This window comes from Prionailurus viverrinus, chromosome D4 (genome assembly GCF_022837055.1).
Source record: "Prionailurus viverrinus isolate Anna chromosome D4, UM_Priviv_1.0, whole genome shotgun sequence".
NCBI classification, from domain to species: Eukaryota; Metazoa; Chordata; class Mammalia; order Carnivora; family Felidae; genus Prionailurus; species Prionailurus viverrinus.
Genome location: NC_062573.1, coordinates 31,562,721 through 31,586,163, shown reverse-complemented (window position 1 = coordinate 31,586,163; position 23,443 = coordinate 31,562,721). Strand labels below are relative to the sequence as shown.

Sequence of the window (23,443 nt, the reverse complement as noted above, 5' to 3'; positions counted from 1 at the left end):
CATTTGCCTCCTCTTTAAGCTGCAATGCAATGAAAACTTCAGGTTAACTGAGGATTTGATGAGATCTATATATATCGTTAACAGATGGGCCACGTTAAGCCTTATAGAATGAAGGCAGACTACATTCTGACTCCAGCAGCCCTTTTCAGGACTTTTGGTCTTACCCAGTCTTCTCTCCTCTTAGGAAGGCACATATAAGTTTATTGGCGTTGTGAACCAACTGGCAGTTCACTTCAGCCAGGTTGGGAACCTGATCCCTAAAGACTCGGATGAAGGACGACGGCAGCACTACCGTGATGAGTTAGCAGCAGGTAGGTCTCAGGTCAGCCTGATGCTACAGCCCAGAGCCTCGTCCCCTTTCTGTGGTCACCCTAGGGAGCAGATCACTAAGCCATAACTTTGCAGAGCCTCTACTTACATAAAGTCCAACAGCTGGCTGTCCTGGATAGGTCTGGGAGTTAACCCATGAGAACCCTGGGGTAGGCGAGGTCTCAAAAGCAGGAACCAAGAAAGCCTTGCCCTACCAGGGGATGGGGGAGGAGGCCTGGACTTTGGGTTCATCTGCAATATCCTACCAAGGTTCTCAGGAGTCCACCAAGGTGGTGATTTCAGAAACTGAAATCCTTGAAGAAGAAGAAGAGCCTAAGGAATCTGAAGCTGAAGCTGAAACTGAAGCTGGGAGTCAAATAGATATGCCTGCAGCTGAGGTACAGTATAATATTGTTCCCATCTCTCCCCTTCCAGCTCTAGCTGTGGATGGAAGTTTCAGGGGTAACTTGTTATGGGGTGGGGCTGAAGGTGAGATGTTAGAGGCTGCAGGTGCTAATGCCTCTGGCATCATCACCCTCTCCCTCTTCTATCCTATCCTAAGACATGACTTCTCCCCACTCCTGACTCCCCACCATCTTCTTGCCACAGCTGAGCCCTGGTCCTATGGGTCTTTTTTTCCAGGCAGCTGAAAAAGTGACTGAAGAAGAATTGATGACTCCTAAGCAGCCCAAGGAGCGAAAGCTCACCAACCAGTTCAACTTCAGTGAGAGGGCCTCACAGACCTTAAACAACCCTCTCCGGGTAGAGCAGCCCCACCCCAGCCCCTTTACCTCATAGCTCTGTACTGTGCATGGCAGGAAAGGAACAGGCCTGACTCCAGCCTCAACAGCTCTTGGCCTGGAAGGGTGACAGGCATGCACCACAGTTAAATTCTCTGAGGAGAGCTTGAAGCATGTGTTCAGTCCTTATAAGCCATCCTCATGGGAGTTCAGAGTGGGTAACAAGGAATATGGAGCCCTTCAACTGAGACTGAAACATGTAAGGGCCTCGAAGAGGAGGTCAAGATCTGGGGGAGAGAAGAGAGGCCAGATGTGCCAGGGAGGCAGGACTAAGAGCCAGTTTGACTGAAGTTGATGGTCTCTGTGATAGACTAACAAGAAAAGGCTGGAAAAGCTCCCTGGCTCATAAGTATGGAGGACCCTGAGTACAGACTGAAAGAATCTCTCAGGATTTCAGGGGAGAGACTCACATATGTAAGACAGTGTTTTACAGAAATGAATCTGTGAATGGAGGGCAGAAGTCTACATGGTGGGTTTATGGCAGATTCTAATCACACTGTGTACTCCCTATTCAGTAATCTGGGTGATACACAATGAGGAGGGAGTGCATTCCCATGGTGGAGCCACAGGCCCCAGTATTAGGGAGAAGTCTTCTCAGGGTGAGGGATATTAGTCCAGTAGCTTGCCAGGGGATGACCTCTGTGTCTTGCATCTAAAGGATGGCCAGAGCCCTGCCTAACCCCCACTTAATTGAACTGGCATAATCAGGCTTCATTGCCCCCTATTTCTAGCTTAGTCTTCTGAAGGAAGCTTAGAAGGACAATGTAGGCTTTCACTGCATCATTTCATCCTTTTTTCAGCCCCTCTTTACTTCCCAGTTCTGTGTCCCATCCCTCCCCCTGCTCCAACTGAAATGCTTCACCCATGGATGGATATACTGTTGGGTTAAGTGAGAAGGAGTTGAGGGCTCTCCGTTGGTTTCTTGTTGTCATTGTTCACTAGGACCGAGAATGCCAGATGGAACCTCCTCCCAGGACAAACTTTTCGGCTACAGCTAATCAGGTGAGACCCTGGGTCAGTCTAAAAGTCATCACCACACCCCACCTCTCCACCTCATGCATCTTTGTCAAAGATTCCTCTAGCAGCCTGCCCTCCTCATCCATCCATCTCCATGCTCCTTGTCCAGGCTCTGAACATCAGGCATATTAGACAGTAGGTCCCCACCTAGTGAGCTGTGGATCAGCCACATGCCTCTCAGGGGCAAGACTGTCAAAGAGAGAAATAGGCATGGCTTCCAACTCTCTATAGTCACCCCATGCTGACTCTGAAGTGTTAGCACTGTAATCTGTCCTTCCAGCAGTCTTAATTGTTCCTGCAGACCCTCTTTCCCCTCAAATTCTACTTGATAGCCATGCTGATTTGAGCAGGATATGGTGCCAGGAGACCTGAGCTCAGGCTCCAACTTTGCTGCTCATACTGTAAGACCCTAGGCAAACCGTGTCACCCTTGATGCTTCAATTTCTATTTCTCTGTCAAGCGAGGACAACAAGCAGCCTTGCAGGGCTGTTGGAAGGCTCTGAATGAGATAACAAACATTGAATTATGTTGTGGTATGGAGTACTGGCCCATGGTGAATTGTTAATATAAGGTGTGTCTATCTGGCCTCCAGGTGGCAGTGACTGCCCAACTCTGGAGAGCACACAGTGATCTAGGTTTTTCCCCCCATATCCTTGCTGCTTCCTTTGTTATGATCCTTGAGCTTCTCTTGTTGTCAGATGCAGTTAGCAGGAGTTCCCTTACTTTTTGTTTATCTTTTTATGCTCAGAAGGTGTGGTCAGTGCTGTAGTTAGCCAAACATGAACTAGAAAGTTTATCACATCTCCATGGGGGAAACATTTTTTAAATTTCCTAGTTCAGAGTCTTAGAAATCACCAAGAAAAATGTGGTCCACCTTGATATTTGCCCATTTGTTTTGCCTAGTAGGATTTGTAGTTTGCAGCAATACTGATCTCCAGCTGATAACTGAGCCCCTGAGCTGCAGGGTGGAAAGCCCATCCCAGAACTGCCCTGAGAATTCCTTCATTCCTGTCCTAGAGCTGACAGCACAGAAGACAGACATTGAATACATACAGTGGGCCAAGTAGAGGATGCTATAAAGGCATGTGACAGGGCCTGACATAATCTATTTCTCAAGCTCTAAAAGCTGAATAGAAGCTGGCTGGGTGAAGATTTTGCCCTGCAATGAACCTTCTCATCTTGCCCTTGCCTAGTGGGAGATTTACGACGCCTATGTAGAGGAGCTTGAGAAGCAGGAAAAGACCAAAGAGAAAGAGAAGACAAAGACACCAGTGGCTAAAAAAATGGGGAAGATGGCCATGAGGAAGATGACATCTATGGAGTCCCAGGTTTGGTGGGGTTTCCCATGGATCTGTCACAGAGAATGACTGAGTGGGATCTTGGTCTCTTGGTAGAGAGAAGCCTGGCTATCTGGAAGGACTTTACAGACCTTAGGTGGGGAGCTAATGTTGAAATATGAATAGTTATTTCCTTGTAGGAAGGTTTGAAGAGAGCCACAGCTGCCTCTGGCATTCCACACCTCTTCCTAATCTTATATAGGTCTGGAGGCCAGCAAGGATTCGGGGTTTGGGGGCTAGGCGGCAACAGAAGACACGAATGTTATTGAAAGCCCAATGCACACCCTGAAAGAGCTCAGGAGTCTTCTCAGGATGGGGTGGGATGTGATAATAAGGCACCACCTCCCTGAGCAAGGGGTCATGGGGCTTTGGAGAGTGATTTGCTCTTTGACCTTCAGTCCTTGGGTTCTTTGTGCTCAATCTTTTAGGTGAGTCTTATGGGCCAGATGCTAAGTCAGGGCTGATCACAGACACCAGCAGGTTCAGGCTGATGGGTGTGGCCACTCTGGGCTGGATTTACCATGAAGAAACATAATAGGAGTCATTATAGAGGTCTATTTTGTGGGGCTCATTGTGAGTATAGCCAGCGTAGGTTTGGGGATCATTATGGAAGTTATAGTGATAGGTCCCCACAAAGAAGATCACCACAGAGAGATGCTGAAGGGCCACATTTGTCCTTTCAACACAAAGAAAGCTGAATCAGGACCCAGAGTCCCAGTATGGATGTGTTTGGCCTGTAATAGGATGGGAAAGATGAGGTCTGGATTCAGCACCCTGGAGAGCTCCCAGACAGCTCTCCGGGAAGCGATTTTGCTATGGAAGCCAGATGAGTTTAAGTAAGTTTTGCTTCCTTTGTCTGAGGTATGCCCACTTACACTCAATTACATGTCCCTGATAAAAGTCACATTTTATGGGAGTTTTAAGAGTTCCCTGATTTGGCTTAATATAAACTGCCCCAATTCCATTTCATTCAATTACAGACCAAGCACTTGTGATCATGATCATGCTGAGTACTGGAACTCTGAAGTGAAAGATGAAGTCCCTGTCCCATGGGTTGCCTTGTCCAGACCCTTGACTTCCCCTGTACTATTCCCTAGAGGTTAGGAGCTTCAGAGAGGGTGTTAGCCTGGGTCAAGTTTCACTTGAAGATCCATCAAGGGTTTGGCTATAGGCTGTGTGCCAGGACTATTATTGCAGAAACTTTAACTGCAGCCACCAGGACCCAGAGAAGAAAAGAAATATCCCTGTGGCTGAAAGTGAAAATTGTCCTTGGGTCTAAGCCCTTGGGATCTAACATGTATATCAGACTTGGTGTCTAATATGTCCAGGGAAGTAGGACTGCACTTTCTTCCAGCTTTGGTTGACATTGAAGGCTGTGATGCAGGCAGAGCTTAGTTCTCTGGACCAAGAAGCTACAGTGAAGGCATAACATTGTGGGATATAAGATACCCCCCAACATCAGTGAATACCTTAGTATGCAACCTGTAAGCAAGGGAATTGAGTTTTAACTGGGAATCTCAAGTACTGGCCCTGGCTTTATGTAGAACAGAGTGATCTTTTGCTCAGGCCCAGTGCATGTACAGAGTGACACCCCTTTCTCAGAGATCTGCATCTGACGAGGTTGGTATAAAACTCAAGTGAGTGGGAGGGGGAAAGCAGAATAACTCTATGATACCCTGTAGGAAAGTCTGCAATGATAGATCTCAGATTTCTGTCTCATTAATCATTTGGATGAATATACAGAAATGAATGCAGGCTTGTATGATCTGAAAGATTAGGATGGGAATGGCAGAAAGGTCTGAGAGGCCACAAATTTAGTCAGAACCAATAAAAAGCTGTGTCTTCTCAAGTAGTATAGTATCCAGAACAAGGGAGGCAGTGGTCCACCACACATCTGGAACCTGGAGACTGCCAGGACCATGCAAAGGTGGTCAGACTGGTGAGGGACTGGCTTTCTGTGTGGGCCCGAGGGCATGGGACCTGGAATCCACAGAGTTGAGTTTGTATCCTGGCTTTGCTACTTATTAGCTAGGTTTTTCTAACCTGTTTCCTCATCTGTAAAGACATCCTAATGATCTTACTTTGTAAGATTGTTGTGAGAACCCAAGATTATGTATAGTTGCTAGTATAGTACAATGACCCCAGATGCAGGTGGCATTATCCATCCCCGCTGTATCATGTGTACTCTAAGACTCAGAGAATTTAAGTAACTTACCTAAAGTTGCCAACTGGCTCCTTCCTAATGCATGGGATAGGAAGGGAATGAAGGTCTGTGTGGCTCCAGAATCCATTCTCTTAACCACTGCCTGATGCTGGCACTGCTAGTAAATCTCATTTTCAACAGCCATGGGCCTGGTGCTCTGAAGCTCCTCAAGGGTTTCCCACTCAGCTTGTTTCTTCCTGCAGTGGGCAAGGCCTTAGATTAGGAGTCATTTCTGCCTTTTACTCCCTGTATACAAGCATATCTGTTGGACCAGAAGCTCTCTGAGGCTTTAATGAGAGTCTTTGTCATTGCCTGAGATGATAAAACCTCTCTGTCTCCACTAAAGAAGCCTCCTACCTCCCATTTTCTGCTCTCCCCTTCAATACTCTTCAATGTCTTGTGTTGTGCTCTGAGATATGCCTTCTCCAGAACAAGTTCAGAATGAAAGAGTACAAGACAGGCTGTACCCAGGGGCCAAGTATGGCAGTGCAAACTCCTTGTGCCATTTAAGAGCTGGGCATTCCCCAAAGGGGGTGGTGAGGTGATCTGGCTTTGGAGGCATGAAGAGATATCTTTACAGAACTATCAGGGGTGGGTGGTGTCAGAGAGAAAATTGCAAGTCTGGGCTGTGGCTCAAGACATAACCTTTCCAGGTGCTAGCTAAGAGGGCCTGTGGCCTCTGTATCTCCACAGAGTGATGACATCACCAAAGTGACTCAGGCTGCTAAAATCGTGGAGCGGATGGTCAACCAGAACACTTATGATGATGTTGCTCAAGGTAAGATTTGAAGTGCTGGCAACTACTATTACTGCCTGTATTAAAAATTCCTCATACAAGGCAAGTATTTGAGTGTCCCATGCTAGGTACTATAGGGGTGCAAGAGGAGAAAAACTAATCCCTTCCTCCTCTGGATGTCACTAGGGAGACAAGACACACACAGGTCAACTACAAACAATGGAATAAGAAAAATGGGTATAGTGATGAGATCTGACAATAGTGCAGCAAAACTTACATATTAGTGATCCAATGTCATCTTTGCAACAGTCTGGGAGGTAGGCAGAGCAGAGAGTATTACCCCTACTTTACACAAGAGGCAGGTAAGGGCAAGTCTACCTGGCTGCTGAATGGCAGAGAGGACCCAAATCTAGGTCTTGAGTTCCCTAATTCTATGTTCTTTCTCTACTGTGTCCATCTTGGAGATAATATAAATGCTAGAATGCAGACTGAAACTTCTCTGGGGATCCTCAAGAATGAAAGAAGAGAAATGAGGGATGAGTGCCAACAGTCAAGGAAGGCTGTAGGGAGGGCTAAGCTAGGTGCCAAGGGATAAGCAGAGTGTGAGTAGACTAGCAGAAGGGCAGATGTTCTGGGCAAGGGACAGCAAAAGCAGTGACTCGGTGGTAAAAATGAATGGGACTGGTCTCTGGGGATAGAGTGCAGCAGGCTCAATGATTCAAACAGGGGTTTCTTGGAAAGTAGTGAAAGCTCAGGCTACAGAGGTGATTGGAGGCAGTTAATGAAGGGCCTGGAATATCTCAGGGAATCTGAGATTTTTTCTGCAGACAGTTCAAAGATTCTGTCCAGGCAGGAACACAACCCAGTGAGAGTATATCTGGAGAAGGATGCAATTGGACAGAATACAGGGACAGAGACAAAAATGAGGTTCAGGTGTGGGGTGGAGTGGGCCTCACCACACCTTTTCCAGGAAATGGAGAAAAGGAAACAGCTATAAGAGTGAAAAACCAGCACCAGCATTCACTGGGAATGGCCTATGTACTGGGCATTGTGCTGTGCAATTTACTTGTATTATTTTATATCATCCTGACAGACACACTGTCAGGTGAATTCCATTATTATCTCCATTTTATAGGTGATAAATTTGGGCTATCGCTACTTGTTCAAAATAGTAGCTAGTATGACAAATGAGTGGTACAATCAGGACTTGAACACAGCCCCTTAGATCCATACCTAAAGCACTTCATCACAAAGCTACAGAGCCACTGGGCTGGAAGAGACTTTTCAAAAAAAAAAAAAAAAAACATTCAATAAGTCTATGCTGGTGATTAATTAGTGATGAAGTGAAGAAAGAGATTGATTCAGAAATGCTTAAATCCTGGGGGCCTGGGAAATTCTGGTGTCTTTGACAGAGCCAGGGAAACAGAATCCTTCCCATGGCATGAACAGCACATTCCCAAGTGGCTTGTATTTCCCTAAGAGGTTGTGCATTTATTTGGAGCAGCTGCCTCCCCAAAGTTGGCAGCTCCTTGTTGCTGGCTGGTCTCCTTTGCTGACAGCCTAGGGCTCTTCTTGGTGACTTGATGCTCATTGCTCACCCATGGGACATAGAAACCAGGGCTGCCAAGACCAGAAGCCTAAACAAGCCCCCTTGTTATCATTCAGGCTGGAAAACGACCTTGAGTGCTTTTCAAAGCTGTCAAAGTACACAGCAGCTGTGAATGAATTTGTCACTCACGCAGCTTGGCTTCCTGAAACCCAGCCTCTGCAACCAGCCCACCAAAGGGCTGCAAACACGATTAATATCCATGGAGAAATTGGCCTTGGTGAACCTTTTTCATTTGTAAGAACACAATCACATAAAAATGCATTGAACTTTGATTTTTTTTAATTGCATACTCTTTTCCCTTTGGGAAAGTGTAATCATGAAGAAGTGAAAACAGAGAAGTATTACCAATTAATCTCCTTCTGAAATGAAGTATTTTCAAAGATAGCCTAAGTTCAGAGATCTCTGATATGATCAAGGCTCATGCCTCTGATCACTCAAGTCTTTTTTTATTCTGAGACATTTTTGAGGTTTGAATGTAGTCCCACAACCTCAAGGCTGGGGGCAGTGCCTGGGCATGTCCTTGACCGTGTTGGATGAGAGGATTAGTTTTCTAATGGGTTACCCTTGATTGGAAAAAAGGCAGAAACTTTTCACTTCTGTTGATTTATTTCATTGCACTCTTTGAACAGTCATTGGGTGTCTGCTCTATGGCTGGCCCTGTGCTAGGCACTGCAAGTCGAGAGATGAATATAACATGCTTCCTGCTCCCCAGGAGCTGTCTGGTAGGAGAGACACCCAAAAGGATAAATAGAAGCAACACAGCATGACACACATTTCAGTAGAGACAGGGCTGGAATGGAGGAAGAAATGAATTCTGCTCAACAAGAAAGCGAAGGCCTCATAGAGGAGAAAGAGTTTAATCTGGATCTTCAATGAATAGGAGTTTGCCAGGAAGATGAAGGAGCAGGACATTTCAGACACTGATACAGAGGTTATGTGAACACCTTGCTGGAAATGACATGGAAGTCATGGTCTGGAGCCTTGGTTTGACCATGGAGCCATGTGCAAGGGGAGCCATTGGGGGATTTTCAGTGGGTTGAAGGAGGTAGTGTGGTGAGGTGATTTATTTATTTGCATTCAGGTAGCTCTGTGGAGCATGGACTGGAGGAGGAGTTACTGGAGGTGGGCAGACCAGTTAGGAGGATGGTGTAATAATCCAGGCAATGGCTCTTGGGGCCTGGGCAGTGGCTATGGGTTTGGAGAGAAGTGAATGGATTAAAAGTAGTCAGAAGGAAAATATGAGAGATGATGGAGAGATCAGTCAAGGATTACTCACGTTTCTGGCTTAGACAAGTGGAAGGACAGATGGAGCTTTTGCCTAAGTTGGAGGAAATGGGAGGCAGAGACAATTTAGGGCTGGAGATGAACTTAAGTTCAGAGAACCCATCAGGGATCCAAGAAGCTTCACCATAGTGGGGTTTAGCCGCAGATACAAGGACGGACAAACCTGGGATTTTATCTATGGGGACGTGGCTACTTTATTGTAATTTGCCTCCAACAACAGGGATGACAGTAACAATAACACGTATAGAGAGCTTACTAGGTGCCAGGTATTTTTCTAAGTACTTTACATATATTAACATGTAAGCCTCACAACAGTCGTTTGAGATAGGTACTATTATGTTCTCACTTTGAAACACAAAGAGTCTGATTGTTTGGGCCAAGGAGATACAGACAGAAAGTGGCGGACCTGGGCTTGCCATAAAATGGCAGTCCTAGGGCTGATTCAACCTATGTTTGTTTAAGATTTTAAGTACTATGAGGATGCTGCCGACGAATACCGAGACCAAGAGGGTACTCTGCTGCCGCTCTGGAAATTCCAAAATGACAAAGCCAAGCGCCTGGCCGTCACCGCCCTCTGCTGGTGAGTGTAGACATTGCAGCAAACCCGGAGCCCCTGAGCGCCTCCTGGGTGCCAAGCCCCGAGCACGGCACTTCTGCACTTAACTACTTTGAGGATGACACGTAGCATTATAGAAAAAAAATGAGACTGGGATTCTTAAGGGATTATGGGATTATCCCAGGTCTCAACACTCAACAGTAGATATCTGCAGCATAGTTAGGCACCAGTATTCATGGGAACGCTCATGTCCACAGGAAAGCCATGTTCATTTCCTGGGCCAATGGGTTTCTATTTCTTTTGCAGGAACCCAAAGTACAATGATCTGTTTGCAGTGGGACATGGCTCCTGTAAGTAATCTGGCTATTTGTTCCTTTGCTCACTCAATCAGCAAACATTTAAGTACCTATTCAATGCAGAGCTCTTTGCCAGATGTGAAAGAAGTAAGATGACTAAGATATAGTCACTTCCCTCAAGGGGCTCACAGTCTAATGGGGAAGACTGACAGTCATACCAGCAATTGGTGCTGGGTGAAGGAATATACCAAAGTGAGCCTTGAATGTGTTATTGTGGTGAAGAAAGAGGGGAGGCACTTCTGACAGAGGGACCAGCATATGCAAAGGTCCAGAAGCACAAGAGATATGGGAGGAAATGAAGCTGTTGAAGAAGCCAGGGTTGGCCCCCAAAGGGTTTGGGAAGTCATTCTAAGAAGCTTGGACATTCTCCTGAGGGGAAATCACTGAAGGAATTTGAGAAGCACAGGGACAGAACCAGCGCAGGGGGAATTGCAGACATGAGACTGGGTGGGGGCTGGGAAACCAGTTAGGAGGCTGGTAAGGCACCCCAAGAAGAGATGGCAGTATCTGGACCACGACTTTGGACCGGGGATGGAGAAGTAGGTTTGGTAAGCTTGAGAAGGTAGGCTGGACCAGACCTGGGGAGAGATTGGATGGTGAGGCCGAGGGAGGGAAGTTTCCTGATCCGGCCCCGGGAACAGGCAGGGGTGGGGGCAAGGGCTTGATGTTCATCACTTGGCCCCTGGGCCCTGGAAGACCACTATTGTCCAGGGTGTTCTCACTCCTGCCAGTGCCCCCCTCACCCCTGGTAGTTTGCTTAGCCTTCATGTTCCATGGTCCCTGCAGAAGCCACTACCTCCAAGCTGGCCTGGACATTCCCTTTTCCTAACGGGAGAGGGCCCCACACTTCATGTTAGCGCAGCTCCCAAGCTAACAGCATGTTCCCTGGCTGGGAGGATCAGCTTCTGTGAACAGAAAAAACCTTCCATTCTCCAAGCTTCTCCTGGCTGGCAGACATGCAAGCTCCTGCGCTCTACCCCTCAGACCGCCTGTCCACCCAGCCCATTCTTTGACCAGGGTGCGGGAGGTGGGAGGGGGGCAAGGAGGAGTTGGTGTTTATCATTCCTCTCAGGGAGGAGACCTTGGAGCTGCTCCCAGTCTCGTGGTCTGGGCTGCCTTTGAGGATGCCCTAAATGCCCGCTTTGTGTCCCCACTCCTGAGGGTGGGCTGCTGCCAAGCTGGAAGCACCCTCCCCCTCTGGCAGGGAACTAGCACATTCCTCCTGCTCTGCTGCAGCTACTGGGCTTGGAACAGGACCTGGGGGCTGGACAGGCCCTCCAAGGAGTGGGTGTGGACCCCCTGTGAGGCTCCTCTCAGCCCAGGCTCTCTGCCCAGGACAGAGGCAGGGGTGAGGGAGACTCCCTAGCAGGTGGGAGGAGAAACTGCATCAGTTCTACCCCCATCCTCCTCTCACCCAGGGCCAGAAGCAGGGTGGCAGGCTGGCTGGAGTCGTGCAGAGGCTACCCACAGGGGCAGCTTTAGCCAGGAACAGTGAAGAAGAGTAACCCACCCTTCAGGAATAGATGACTCCAAGCCTGACAGACCCAATGGTCTCCTTTAGGCAGGCATGCACCCAGGAAAGGTCTCCTTGTCCCTTGCTGGCCACATGGCAGACCTTCTGGCTGGAGGGTCACTTCCCAGTGGTGTGACCTGGGGCCAAAAGTGTCTTCTTTTTTTTTTTTAATTTTTATTAAAAAAAAATTTTTTTTACATTTATTTTTTGAGACATAGAGAGACAGAGCACAAGTTGGGGAGGGGCAGAGAGAGAAGGAGACAAAGAATCCAAAGCAGGCTCCAGGCTCCCAGCTGTCAGCACAGAGCCCAACATGGGGCTCGAACTCACAAACCGTGAGATCACAACCTGAGCTGAAGTCAGACACTTAACCGACTGAGCCACCCAGGTGCCCCCAGAAGTATCTTCTGAGCCTTGGCTTCCTTATTGGTGACATGAAGAAACTGACACCTGCCAGACTTCCTGGGCTTTTGCTAGACACACTTGAAAGAAAAGCAAATGGGCCCTGTGAACTATAAGAACTACCCACATATAAAGGACAATCATTGTTGATTTGTCTGTCATTCTGTTCCCTCTCTTTCCTGCAGGAGTCTCAGGGGACCTAAGCAGAGAAAGGGGGCTGTGGGGATGGAAGAGAATCAGACAAGCCCCTACCTACTCTAAAGAGCAGGCCCCAGCAGCAGCGGTGGTGGTATTTGCTGTTGCTGCTACTGGCACCAGAGTTATTGGCCAGCTTGCATGTGGGCATCTTTCTCCAGAACCTTGCACATCTCAGCACCATTCTGCAGAGGCCTGAGCAGAGCCAGTCTGCACTGAGACTCAGAAGGGCTCCTGCATTCATTTCTGAGGTCACCTCTGGGAGTCCTGTGCTCTCGAATACCCCGAAAGCCCCCTGGAAGAAAGAGGGCAAAGCAGAGGCAGGGAAAAAACTAGGCACCCTAGTTACCGGATGGGGTCACTGTGAGGAGCAGCTGGGTTGCCAGCATCACACTGACTTTGGAAACTCCCATATGCCAGCCTCCCAGCATCAGACTTTGCCTCAGGCAGACAAACACTGGAGTGAGAATTTGGGTTTGTTGTTGGATTTGATACTTATGAGCTCAGCCCAGACCTCCTTTTGCCTGGAATTCCCAGATATTTATTCTATAACACTGCCAAGAAGGTCGTTGGAAGGGGTAGGCACATACCTAAGAAGGACTGGGGCCACTCTCCTATTTGGGCATAGAGCAGGTTGGCTGGAGCAAGGCCAGGTCAGGAGCAAATGGGTGGAGAAAAGGGAGTCCAGGAAATTGCCTGCAATAGCAAAGACACATTTGCACCTGCCTCCCCTGTGTGGCTACTGGGTATGAGATGGTGGGGATGTCAATCTGCATATAAGGCAGACACTGGGATGTCCCCTAGGGCCAGGCTCCATGTCTCAGCAGCGTGGAAAAAGATGCTGTCAGCAGGTGAAAGCAGATGGAGGAACGTTGGAGGGCAAGGGAAAGTAGTCTAGGAAGGGATGGCCCATGGGGCAAAGCTAGGATGCAATTCTATCAGCTTACTGTACTGAAGGGGTCCTTTCCAGCCCGTTAACCAGTTGATAGCAGGGGAATGAGGACTCCTCATGATCTGTTGGGCAGAGATGGTGGAACAGATCCTGGACACTCTGTGTGGTTCTGACTGGCTATCGCACGGAGATGAGGAAGAAGCTTCGCAGTGGGCTACATCTAAGAAAGGCAGAAGAGCTAGCTGTCCCTCAGCCCCGCTTCCCTCTGGGAGCAGCCATTAAAAGGGACCAAAGTCAGGCCCTGAGTCCCAGCACTAAACCCTTTGCCACTCTGTACCATCACATCCTGGCCTGTCTCTGAGATTGCCTAGGCCAGAGATACACTTGTAGGGACTTAAATCTTTCCTGATCATTTATTTGTCAGCTTCACTAATTAAGCAGTGTTAATTTCATTTACTGAAAATGGAAATTCATCCACCTCATTTCTCCCTGTTCATCCTCCACACACAAAATCCATCACTCCTCAGCTGCAGGCTGCGTAAAATTTACAGGACTAATTATGTTGTCAGGTCTCTTTGTAAATACAGTCCATAAAGGCCACTGTGCTCGCTGGGTTGTAGTGCAAGGGCATTCCCGTTGTTAGTTTAATTACTGGTTAGTTATTTAGGTTCTCAAATGTTTGCCTCATTTTCCCTAAATCAAATTAAATGTCCCGCTTGATGTATTCTGTCTCCAAGGCCTTGCTCTTATTTCCTACACTGTTTAAATATGACTTCTAATCGGATGAGAGTGCTCGGCAAAGCCCAGCTGCCTGGGAGACTGAACCCAGCCTGGCACCATGGCCTCTGGGCCATCCTGGAGGTTTGGAACCCTCTAGCACTGATGCCATTTCTTGGGGAAGCCTTGGGCTGGTCCCCTGCCTTTGGAAACTAAAAACCCTAACCCAAAGGGCATTTCTATTCCTGGAGTCCAAGGTGGCAGGGCCAGGTGTAGGAAACTGAGGGAGGGTTTCGTTATTGTGGTTAGAACAGCTGGGGATCATTGCATCCATCCTCCTGACTTCTAGAAACACTGCTTCCAAACCATCCCAAGAAAGATTATTATCTATGGGACTTCTCCCTCTGATTCCTAGTAGAGTCTGGATCAAACCTCCCCGAATGCCTATATTTGTTTCCTATTGCTACTGTAACAAATTGCTACAATAATGCCACAAACATAATGGCTTCAAACAACACGAATTTATTATCTTACAGTTCTGAATGTCAGAAGTCTAAAATGAGTTTCACTGAGAAAAAAAAAAAATCAGTTGTCAGCAGGGCTTCAATCCTTTTGGAGGCTTTAGGGGAACATCCATGTCCTTGCCTTTTCCAGCTTCTAGAAGCTGCCCATATTCCATGGCTTGTGGCCCCCTTCCAGCTAGCAATTGCATTATTCTGACATCTCCTCTGACTCTCCTGCCTCCCTCTTTCCCTTATAAGAACCGCTGTGATTACACTGAGTCCACTCAGATAATCCAGATAATCCACTCAGATAATCTCCCTGTCTCAAGGTCTTTAACTTAATCACATCTGCAAAACCCCTTTTGCTGTGCAAAATAACATAGTTATGGGTTCTAGGGATTAGGACTTGGACATTTTAGGGGGTGTTATTCTGCCTGCCACAGCCCCCCTCCAAATGCCTCTTGCCAGACTTAATAAGGGAGTCATTAAGCAGCTGCTGTCTTGGAGTCAGCCCTGGGCTGGACTCATTTGGAAAGCCACAGTGAAGAGAGGAGAAGCCTGCTGTCGGGGCTGGCTTGGTAAACTGGTTTCTGCAGCTTGGCACCTACTTCTCTCTGGCCACTGACCTGGTGTTATCCTGGTGGACCGACATGCCTTTTGTCTGCCTTGCCTTCCCTGAATCCTGAGCAAGAGCCCAGGCTTCCCCTGACAGCCACAACTCTCCAGAGTGGCCCCCTATGATCTACAGCTATAACTTGCAAGACAGGGGTGGACCTGTGGGACTGCGGCCCCCACTGGGGCAGTTCAAGAAGAACTACTCCTCCCTGGGCACTACTCTGCTAGGGCCCTAGCACAAGGAGCTGAGGGAGTGAGAGCTTTGGTCTGTGGTGGAATTAAGCACTCCCTCCCCTGAGACCATGGCTTTCTGAGAACTGCCAGATCAGATTCTATTCGGGGGTTGACTCTCCTTCCCAGAATCTTATGAATCCTTGAAGGTCAGAGTCAGGGAGGCCTTAGATATTATCCAGCAGAGCAGGGGTAGGAGGAGGCAACCCTTACACTGGAAAGAATAAACCTGCTGGGCCAAGCCATGCTCACTCCATTCTTTGATGGAGTCTTGTGGCAGGCTAAGGAAAAGACCTGCTCATGACCACCTGTCATAATGACATATATATAGGTAGAGAAGAGTGAGAGGGCACACACAGAGGAGAGGCTGAATGATCTGGAAGACTTCCTGGAGAAGGGCAAGAGCATGAAGTGGAGCTAAGGCCAGGCCAGCAGCCCTCTCCCTCTGTCTCAGAGTTACAGACTAGGTGGTTTCTCTATCCTTCTGTTTCTCTCTGCCTCCCCCTCCCTCTCTCTGTCTCTTTCTCCCTCTTTCCCTTCCTCTATTCCTCCTCCCCTTCTACATAGTCACATATACTTACTGAAATCTGTAGCCTGGAGGGACCTGGAATTCCTTCAGGGGCCCCAGATTTCAGAGTCTCTGCCACTATACAACGGAGTGTGGAGGTGGGGGCCCCCATCTGTGTTACTGGAGCTACTTTGAGGAACCAGAGAATTTGTGGGATCAGGACAAAGTACCCCAGGGCCCAGGGCCCTGTAAGCCTTGAGCCTGATGAGATTCTAGTCTTTATTGGGAACCAAGGCACTGTAGGTGACCTTGATGCCAATGTTGTACTCCTGGTTGGTGGCATTGTCCTGGGAATGTTGGAGGGCCGAGCAATGATGTCACTAGGCTGCTGGTCGGTGATAACATACTGGGAATGCTAGAGAGCTGGGCAATGATCACTAAGACTTCTGGTAGCCTGAGTGATTATATTACATGGGGACCACTGGTGGTCTGAGTAGTGATGTCATTTTAGGACTTCTGGAAGACAAGATGATGGTATCATGATGTTACTGTTGGAGATTTGGGCTGTGATGTCACACAGGGTATACTTAGAGAATGAAATAGTGAGGTCTCACAGGGGCCACTGGATTCAGGGATGAGAAGATCATAGAATAAGATGGAGTGCAGTGGAAGCCCCAGTTAAATGAGAGTTTTCTGTGTTCTTCCACTGTGATTTTGGCATTTAGGAAACACATAGTCTAGCCATGATTAGAAGCTGTGATCTTGGGACTCCTAGCTGGCTCAGTCAGTAGAGCATGATGCAACTCTTGATCTCAGGGTTGTGAGTTCAAGCCCTACATTGAGTGTAGAGCTTACTTAAAGAGAAAAGAAAAGAAAAGAAAAGAAAAAAGAAAAGAAACTGTGATCTTTATGTCAGGAGGGCTCATTTGGTTACAAGTAACAGAGGCCACTAGAGTTGGGTTAAGAAACAGGGACTTATTGTCAGGATGCATATGGCTTGGGAACTAAGATAGGTCTAAGGTCTTTGTGTGATTGATTGTTCTCTGTGTCCCTGTCTCTTGAAATTCATGTTTCTCTATACCAGGAGTTTCCCCTTATCATGCTTGACTACCCCATCCCTTACATGTTCTCTAGTCCAGATTCTGGAGAGATTAGACTGGTTTTCCAGTCACCACCACCACATTAAGTCTGGTATCCCTTCCCTTCTCCACTTCCATGTGAATACCATATTAGTACAGTGTAATTTCAGTGATAAACAAGATATTGCATAAGGCAAACACCATGTGATGGGTCTGATCCACTCAGGCACACTATTTCTCCCCTCTGGCCTCAGTTTCCCCATCTATAAAATTCTGGAGCTGTAAGTCCAGCCTATAGTCTCAGTGGTTCTGTGAGCAGGCCAGAGGTGTCCTCACTACAGAATTATTAAGCCAGGCTAGGGTTTCCGACCTTCCTTTTGTCATTTCACTGGTCATGAAGGTATTGTGTACACAAGCAGAGGCAGGGGGTGCTTAAAGTTTGTCTAGAGAAAGTGAGTCACCACTGCTGTACCTCAAGGGGCCAGGTCCTATGCCACAGTAGGAGCAAGTGCGAGGGTCATACCTGCCTTTGCCCCTTGGTGAAATAAGGAGAGCATCTGAGTACTCAGTCCAAGCATCTCAGTCACCCACTTACTCATGCTTTCATTCACTCTTTTGTTCACTCACTCACCTTTGTTCTTACACACTAACCTTGTCAGTCTTGCCCAGAATCAAGGACAGATTGAACATTAAGGGCATCAATAGTTTTCCTGTGGCCTGGCAGTTACCACTGACTACCCATGGAGGGGTTGGCCTCATTCAGCTGCAGGGTCTGGCTCTCTCATCAAACTAAGGACTGCTGAGGGTAAGCCCACATAAACAGTGCAGTGTCTCTGTCCCTGCCACAGTCCAGCCCAAGGGGAGGCCCAGTCAGGTGCTCAGGATTTGTGTGATGAAGAAAAGGAGTTACAAGTGACTGTCACGCTGCCCAGTTCAAGACCTGCATGATCTGGGTGGGGTACTTCCTTCAGCAGCTACAAATCTCTCCCTTTGAGAGTCATCCCTCAGGGCCATACAGAAGGAGCCCTACAGGGTGAGGGACTGCCAACTGCCTACTGGCTTTGAGATAGTACCAGGCATAGGGTGACCCACTTGGCTCCAGAGGATCTAGAAGCCCCCAGCTCCTCCTCTTTGTGGGAGGTTCACTTTCTCCAGAACATAACCATGTTCCTTCCTGAACCACTGTGTGCCCTCCCCATGGCTCAAGCTGCACCCTGGAACCTTCCACTGGAGGGGCAACTCCCTCCTTGCACACGAAGCCTCCTTTGCAAGTGATCACTGGAGGGGTTCCCAATGGGAATCCCAGAGTTGGTGAGGATTAGCAAGGGAAGGTGGTCTCCCCCATAGAGAGCTGCTGTGGTGGGCATGCCAGCTTGCCTCAGCTTCCAACTCTACCCACCTAAGGTCAGCCTGGCTCCTGGCTACATCCTGCTCCCTAGTCCTGGCTCCCAGTGTGTACCAACTGATGTTTTCAGAGTGCCTGGGTTGGGGGTATCTGGTAACTGTAGCCAAGCTTATGTCCAGAGCCCAGGGAACCCAATACAGACTGTCCCTGAGCCCAGCCCAGGCACTTTACTCCCTTGAGTAAGGGGCAACATTAGGAATAGGACAGAAAGAATGACTCATCGAGACTAGTCAAATTGGAGTGTCCTCCTTATTTTTCCCACCCATGGGCTCCAGACTTCAGGACTGGCCACCTTGTCTGGACGGCCCAGGCCTGCAGTTGCCAGGGACAAAAGAGGTAGCCCGGCAGAGAAGGGAGGACAGCTCTCATCTCAGCTAAAAGTCTCCCTTAGCATAGGGTCCCTGAGATGGGGGGCTGCTCTAGACTTCCTCTTCTGAGCTTGGGAAGGGTCCTGGACTGGTGGCAGGAGAGCTAGACTTGAGGGATGAGACTATAATGTTCAGTGACTACATTATGAGGATGGGTGCCACATGAGCAGAGAATGAAAGTAAGCAGGAGGCTCCCCACTGACACGAGACAGGCAGGGAGGGGTATGAGTGGTCCACTGTTGATGACCAAAAGCTGTGCTCAGGCCAGAAGGATGACACAGAAGGATGACCGGCTGTCCTGGGACCTCTCAATTCTGGGAGCATGCCTATAGCTAGGGTGCAGACTGCAGCTGGGGACTGTGGCACTAGAGGGTATGGGAAGATGCCCATAGGTGGCTAATTTGTAACTCGTAGAGACAATTCCATGTTAGTCGAAACTGAACTCCTTTCCTGGGCTGGGCGTGGGGAACACATGGGCATTATCCAGGCATCTAAGGACAACCACCTGCCCCTGGGCTGGGCTCCTGAACCCTCTCTGAGGTTACTGCTCCGTCCCAAGCCCACACACATTCTTCACCTAGCAGCTCTGAGCTTGCATCCCTCTTTCCTATACCCCAGGGAGATTAAGGAGAATGATTGTCCATCCCTCAGATAAGCCTGGTCAACTTATCTGTTGGACCCTCCCATGAAGCCTAAGAAGGGGTAAGTCAGGTCTCCTGGTTCCATTTCCGAGAGAGAGGAGATGAAGCCCAGAGAGGAATCCCACTCTCTCTGACAAGCAGAGCAGGCAGATCTTGTCCATCCAGTGGGGGAGGGGCATGGGGGTCAGCTGAATCCTACCACAGCCTGGCTTCTTCCCTGGGACAGATGACTTCATGAAGCAGAGCCGGGGCATGCTGCTGCTCTACAGCATGAAGAACCCCAGCTTCCCTGAATACATCTTCAGCAGCGAGAGTGGCATCATGTGTCTTGACATGCACGTGGACCACCCTTACCTGGTGGTGGTGGGCCACTACGACGGTAATGTGGCCATTTACAACCTCAAGAAGCCCCACTCCCAGCCCTCCTTCCGCAGCTCACCCAAGTCTGGCAAGCACACGGACCCTGTGTGGCAGGTCAGCCTCAAACCAGGATTGGGAAAAACGGGTATAGGATCCCTGGAGGAGGGACCTTGGGGAGGACAGGCCATAGGCAAGCTTAGAGGCCAAGGAGCTGTGAGAAGGTGCAGAGGAGGGCAAAAGGTGGTTATTAGGAGGTAAGGGGTCTGCAGTGAGCTTGGGTCTGCTCCTCCCGTGCTGCTATCAAGAGGGCCCGCATCTGTCTGCTAAGGGTCTCTTAGGTGCAGTGATCAGTGACTCATAGCCCATGGCTAGAAGACTCTAAGACCTCACAGACATACTCGGCTGAGTATGTCAAGGGCTCCAGTTCTCCAGTTCCCTGTGTATGGGCTTCCTAAACTCCCCATGGGGGCTCTCCTCTGCCATCTGGGCTAGATTTGGGGGCACTCCCAGACAGGAGTAGGTGCTGCCCACTGTTTGCCCTCTGGGTGGGGCTGTAAGGCCTGGTAGGTAAGGTCTGTCCCTGAGGCCTCTCTGTAGCATCGCTCTTCTCCAGACAGGCATAGGATGGGACCATTACCCTGACACTAGGGCTAGATTTCACCCTATGTTCCCCATGTTATCGCACTAGGAGTGGATTTCATGTTTCATCTTCAGAAAGTCTCTTAGCTCTGGCTTCGCAGACCCTTCCTTACTGTATTCCAAAAGTCCCCCTCCTTCTGAGGCTGCATACAACTTACCCATGGACAGGTCTGGGGAAATCCAAGGATAAATTTCTGCCTTAAGTCCCCCCAAAATCTCTGGGCTCCTCAGGCAGTGCTGGGACTCTGTCCTCTCATCTTCCTCAGCCCCCTGCCCTAGTAGAGTCTCCAGGCAGGCTCTGCATCCCTGCATTTCTGGCCCTGAGCTACCTGAGTCATGTGGACACCAGCCTTAGGAACTGGCTCTCATCTCCCAGACAGGCCTGACAGAGGGAGGACTGTCCAGGCACAAGGGACATGGTGTCCTCTCCACTCTATCTTTTACCCAGAGTCAGGGCTCAGATGTCCCCTTCCATAAGACATCCTCCCCCCTACTCTCCACCAGAGCAGGGGCCAAAACTCACAATCTCAAGAGTTCTCTCCTCTGAAAATCCTACCTTCTAGTTCATTGCCTCCAGGTACATGGAGGTCTCCAGACAAGGGGAGGCTATCTGCAGACATCAAGACCCAAGAGAGGAGAAAAGACCTGCTTAGATCAGACTAAACAAGCATCAGGCCTGCCCCTGCTGTCCTGGCTCACACAGCCCAGAGCAAAGCACAGAGCATCTCTGATTGGCCTGACCACCCTCCTCAAGCCCAGGAGAGGGCAAGGGGCCAAGGTCAACCATCCCACTGCCGCACTGCTATGTTCTCTGAATCAGACAGCAGGTTGGGAAACGAAATGGGGCATGCAGAAGACACATTATTGCTTTCACTGGGTGGGTGCCAGAGAGACTGGAACCCACCCAGACAGGGATGGCCTTCTGCTCTCCCACCATCCTGTCAGGAAAGCAGGGCTACTGCCTTTGCAAAACCAAAGACTCAAGAGTTCTTGGCAGGAATCATGGCTTTTGACATGGGAGGGGCCTTCCTGTCTCGCTCATTTCCTGACTTCTTATTCCCTTTTTTCCCTCCCCCTTGCCTCATTCATCTCAGTAACTCCTCTCTGTTTGCTCCTCTGGGAGCTGAGGGTGCTTAAGGGTTTGGTCCCTGGGGTTCCTAGCAGGGCGATAACCACAGCCATAGGCTAGGCAGGACAAGGCAATATGCTAAATGCTAAAGAGGGCTCATGGGAGCACTGAGGAGCGACATCTAGATTATCCAGGACAGGGAGCAGGGGCAGGAGCATCAGGTCTTCCTAGAGGAAGAAACACCTGAGCTGAATTGTAAGGGGTGAGAAAGTATTAGTTAATGACAATTAAATATAATATGAGATCCTAGGACCCAAAAAAAAGGATATTAGGAGAAAACTAAGAAAATCGAATGAAGTATAGATTTTAGTTAAAATAGTATTAGATAAGGAAGGGTACAAAGGGGTTACATGTGCAATACACAGAGGCATCAAACAGCATGGCCTGCTGGGAAGCAACACACCATTTGGAGCACAGTGCAGGAGACAGGGAGGACCTGGGAAAACACAGGCACCCAGTTGTGAGTATGCGTCTCTAGCAAGTGGGAATCTTGGACTTTAAGGCAGTGGTTTCATGAAGTGTTAGTACAGAATTCCAACATATTAACAGTGGGGGGTGGGGCTGCTTTGGTGAATCAAGGTCCTGCTGGCTTGAACATTCCCTGTTGTCACTCCTGTCCTCTAAGATACTTTCACAAGGTTCCTAAGACCATCAGAGAGTGTGGGGGCAGAGGAGTAACACAGTCATGCTTGTGTCTTGGAGATGTTCTCTCACTGCAGCATGAGAGATCTTGAAACTTGAGCTAGAGCAGGGGCAGTGGAGATAGAAATGAGAAGGTATGCTCAAATGCTGTTGAGGCAATAAAATCAATAGAAGGAAACTAGGCAAATATGAGAAAGGGGAACAATTGGTGATGCTACCTGGCACTCTGGTTGGGAGTACCCAGTAGAGCATCCACAGAGGTAGGAATGCCAGAGCAGGAGCAGGTTTAGGCAGAATCCAAGAAGCTAAAGGAACACCTAAAATTAATATAACACCATACATTATTTATAATTAAATACATACATATGTACATATATACATACATAAATTTTTTTTAAAAAGCCAGAGGAGGTGTCCTACAGGCAGTTGGTTGTATAAGCCTGGAGCCTGGAGGAAAGCTTAGGCTGGTTAATGGTATGCCAAAGACATCAGAGTCTAGGTCCTTTTTAAAGGGACTGTGTCTCAGAGGAGACCAGAGAGGTTATTTTGGATCTCAAATGCCAGGCTGAGATAGAAGGACTTTGTTCTGTTAGCAGCAGGGAGCCATCGAAGATTTTGGAGCCAGGGAGAGAACTATCTGTTCAAAGGGGACTGGGTTCCTGCCCCATGGCACAGACTAGTTCCCAAGCGAGCCCATCTAGGTAGCCCAGCACTATTCAAGCCCCACTGTGAAGCCTCAACCAGCAACACTCTTTGGAGTGTGTGTGAGTGTCCTGTGCTATACTGGGGAAGGGCAGTGGGAAGGATAGATGAACAGAGATGGGGGTCAAGTATATTTGCCCTGATCAGATAAGGCAGAAGAGAAGGAATCAATTAAGCAGGCTTCATCTGCTCCTTACTACCTTATCAATTTCCTGGTCATTCTTTCCTTCTCTTAACCCCACTTACCACCTGACACCTCCCCCCCACCATTTACACTACCACCTCCACCCCAGGAGCATGTGTTTGACTTGTACACACACACACACACACACACACACACACACACACACACACAGAGGCTCACTTGCAAATATACACAGCAACCCCCATTGGGCATCAGGCTGCTAAGTGGGGTGTGAAATACAATTTCCATGCATGCTGGCGGCTGCTCATTAAACACTTCCCTTTGCAGCTCCCTAGCGCCTCTTACAGCCTGGCCTTTGACACCCCCTGTCCCCTCCCCCCTTTAAAGAGACTACCTTTACACAGAAGGGGAATTGGTCTCAGCCTAAGGGCCAGCTCTGACTTATACCTCAGAGGCTCTGTGGTATTCTAGGCCCCCCAGTGGAAAAAAGAACCAGCTGACAGGACAGGCCCAGGCAGGACTGGGTCCGCCCTCCTGTAGCTCTGATCAG

General features: G+C 48.8%; 1 protein-coding gene across 2 annotated transcripts in view; it reads left to right on the top strand.

The window, feature by feature from the left end:
- Positions 1–23,443, top strand: part of DNAI1 (dynein axonemal intermediate chain 1) — a 60,576-nt gene that overhangs the window by 26,042 nt on the left and 11,091 nt on the right. For both annotated transcript variants that reach the window (XM_047829888.1, XM_047829889.1), the window contains exons 5-13: positions 185–311; positions 580–707; positions 952–1,071; positions 2,052–2,111; positions 3,320–3,454; positions 6,360–6,444; positions 9,758–9,875; positions 10,158–10,201; positions 19,503–19,750. In XM_047829888.1, the coding sequence (XP_047685844.1) occupies positions 185–311; positions 580–707; positions 952–1,071; positions 2,052–2,111; positions 3,320–3,454; positions 6,360–6,444; positions 9,758–9,875; positions 10,158–10,201; positions 19,503–19,750 (1,065 nt within the window). The remainder of the gene's footprint in view (positions 1–184; positions 312–579; positions 708–951; positions 1,072–2,051; positions 2,112–3,319; positions 3,455–6,359; positions 6,445–9,757; positions 9,876–10,157; positions 10,202–19,502; positions 19,751–23,443) is intronic.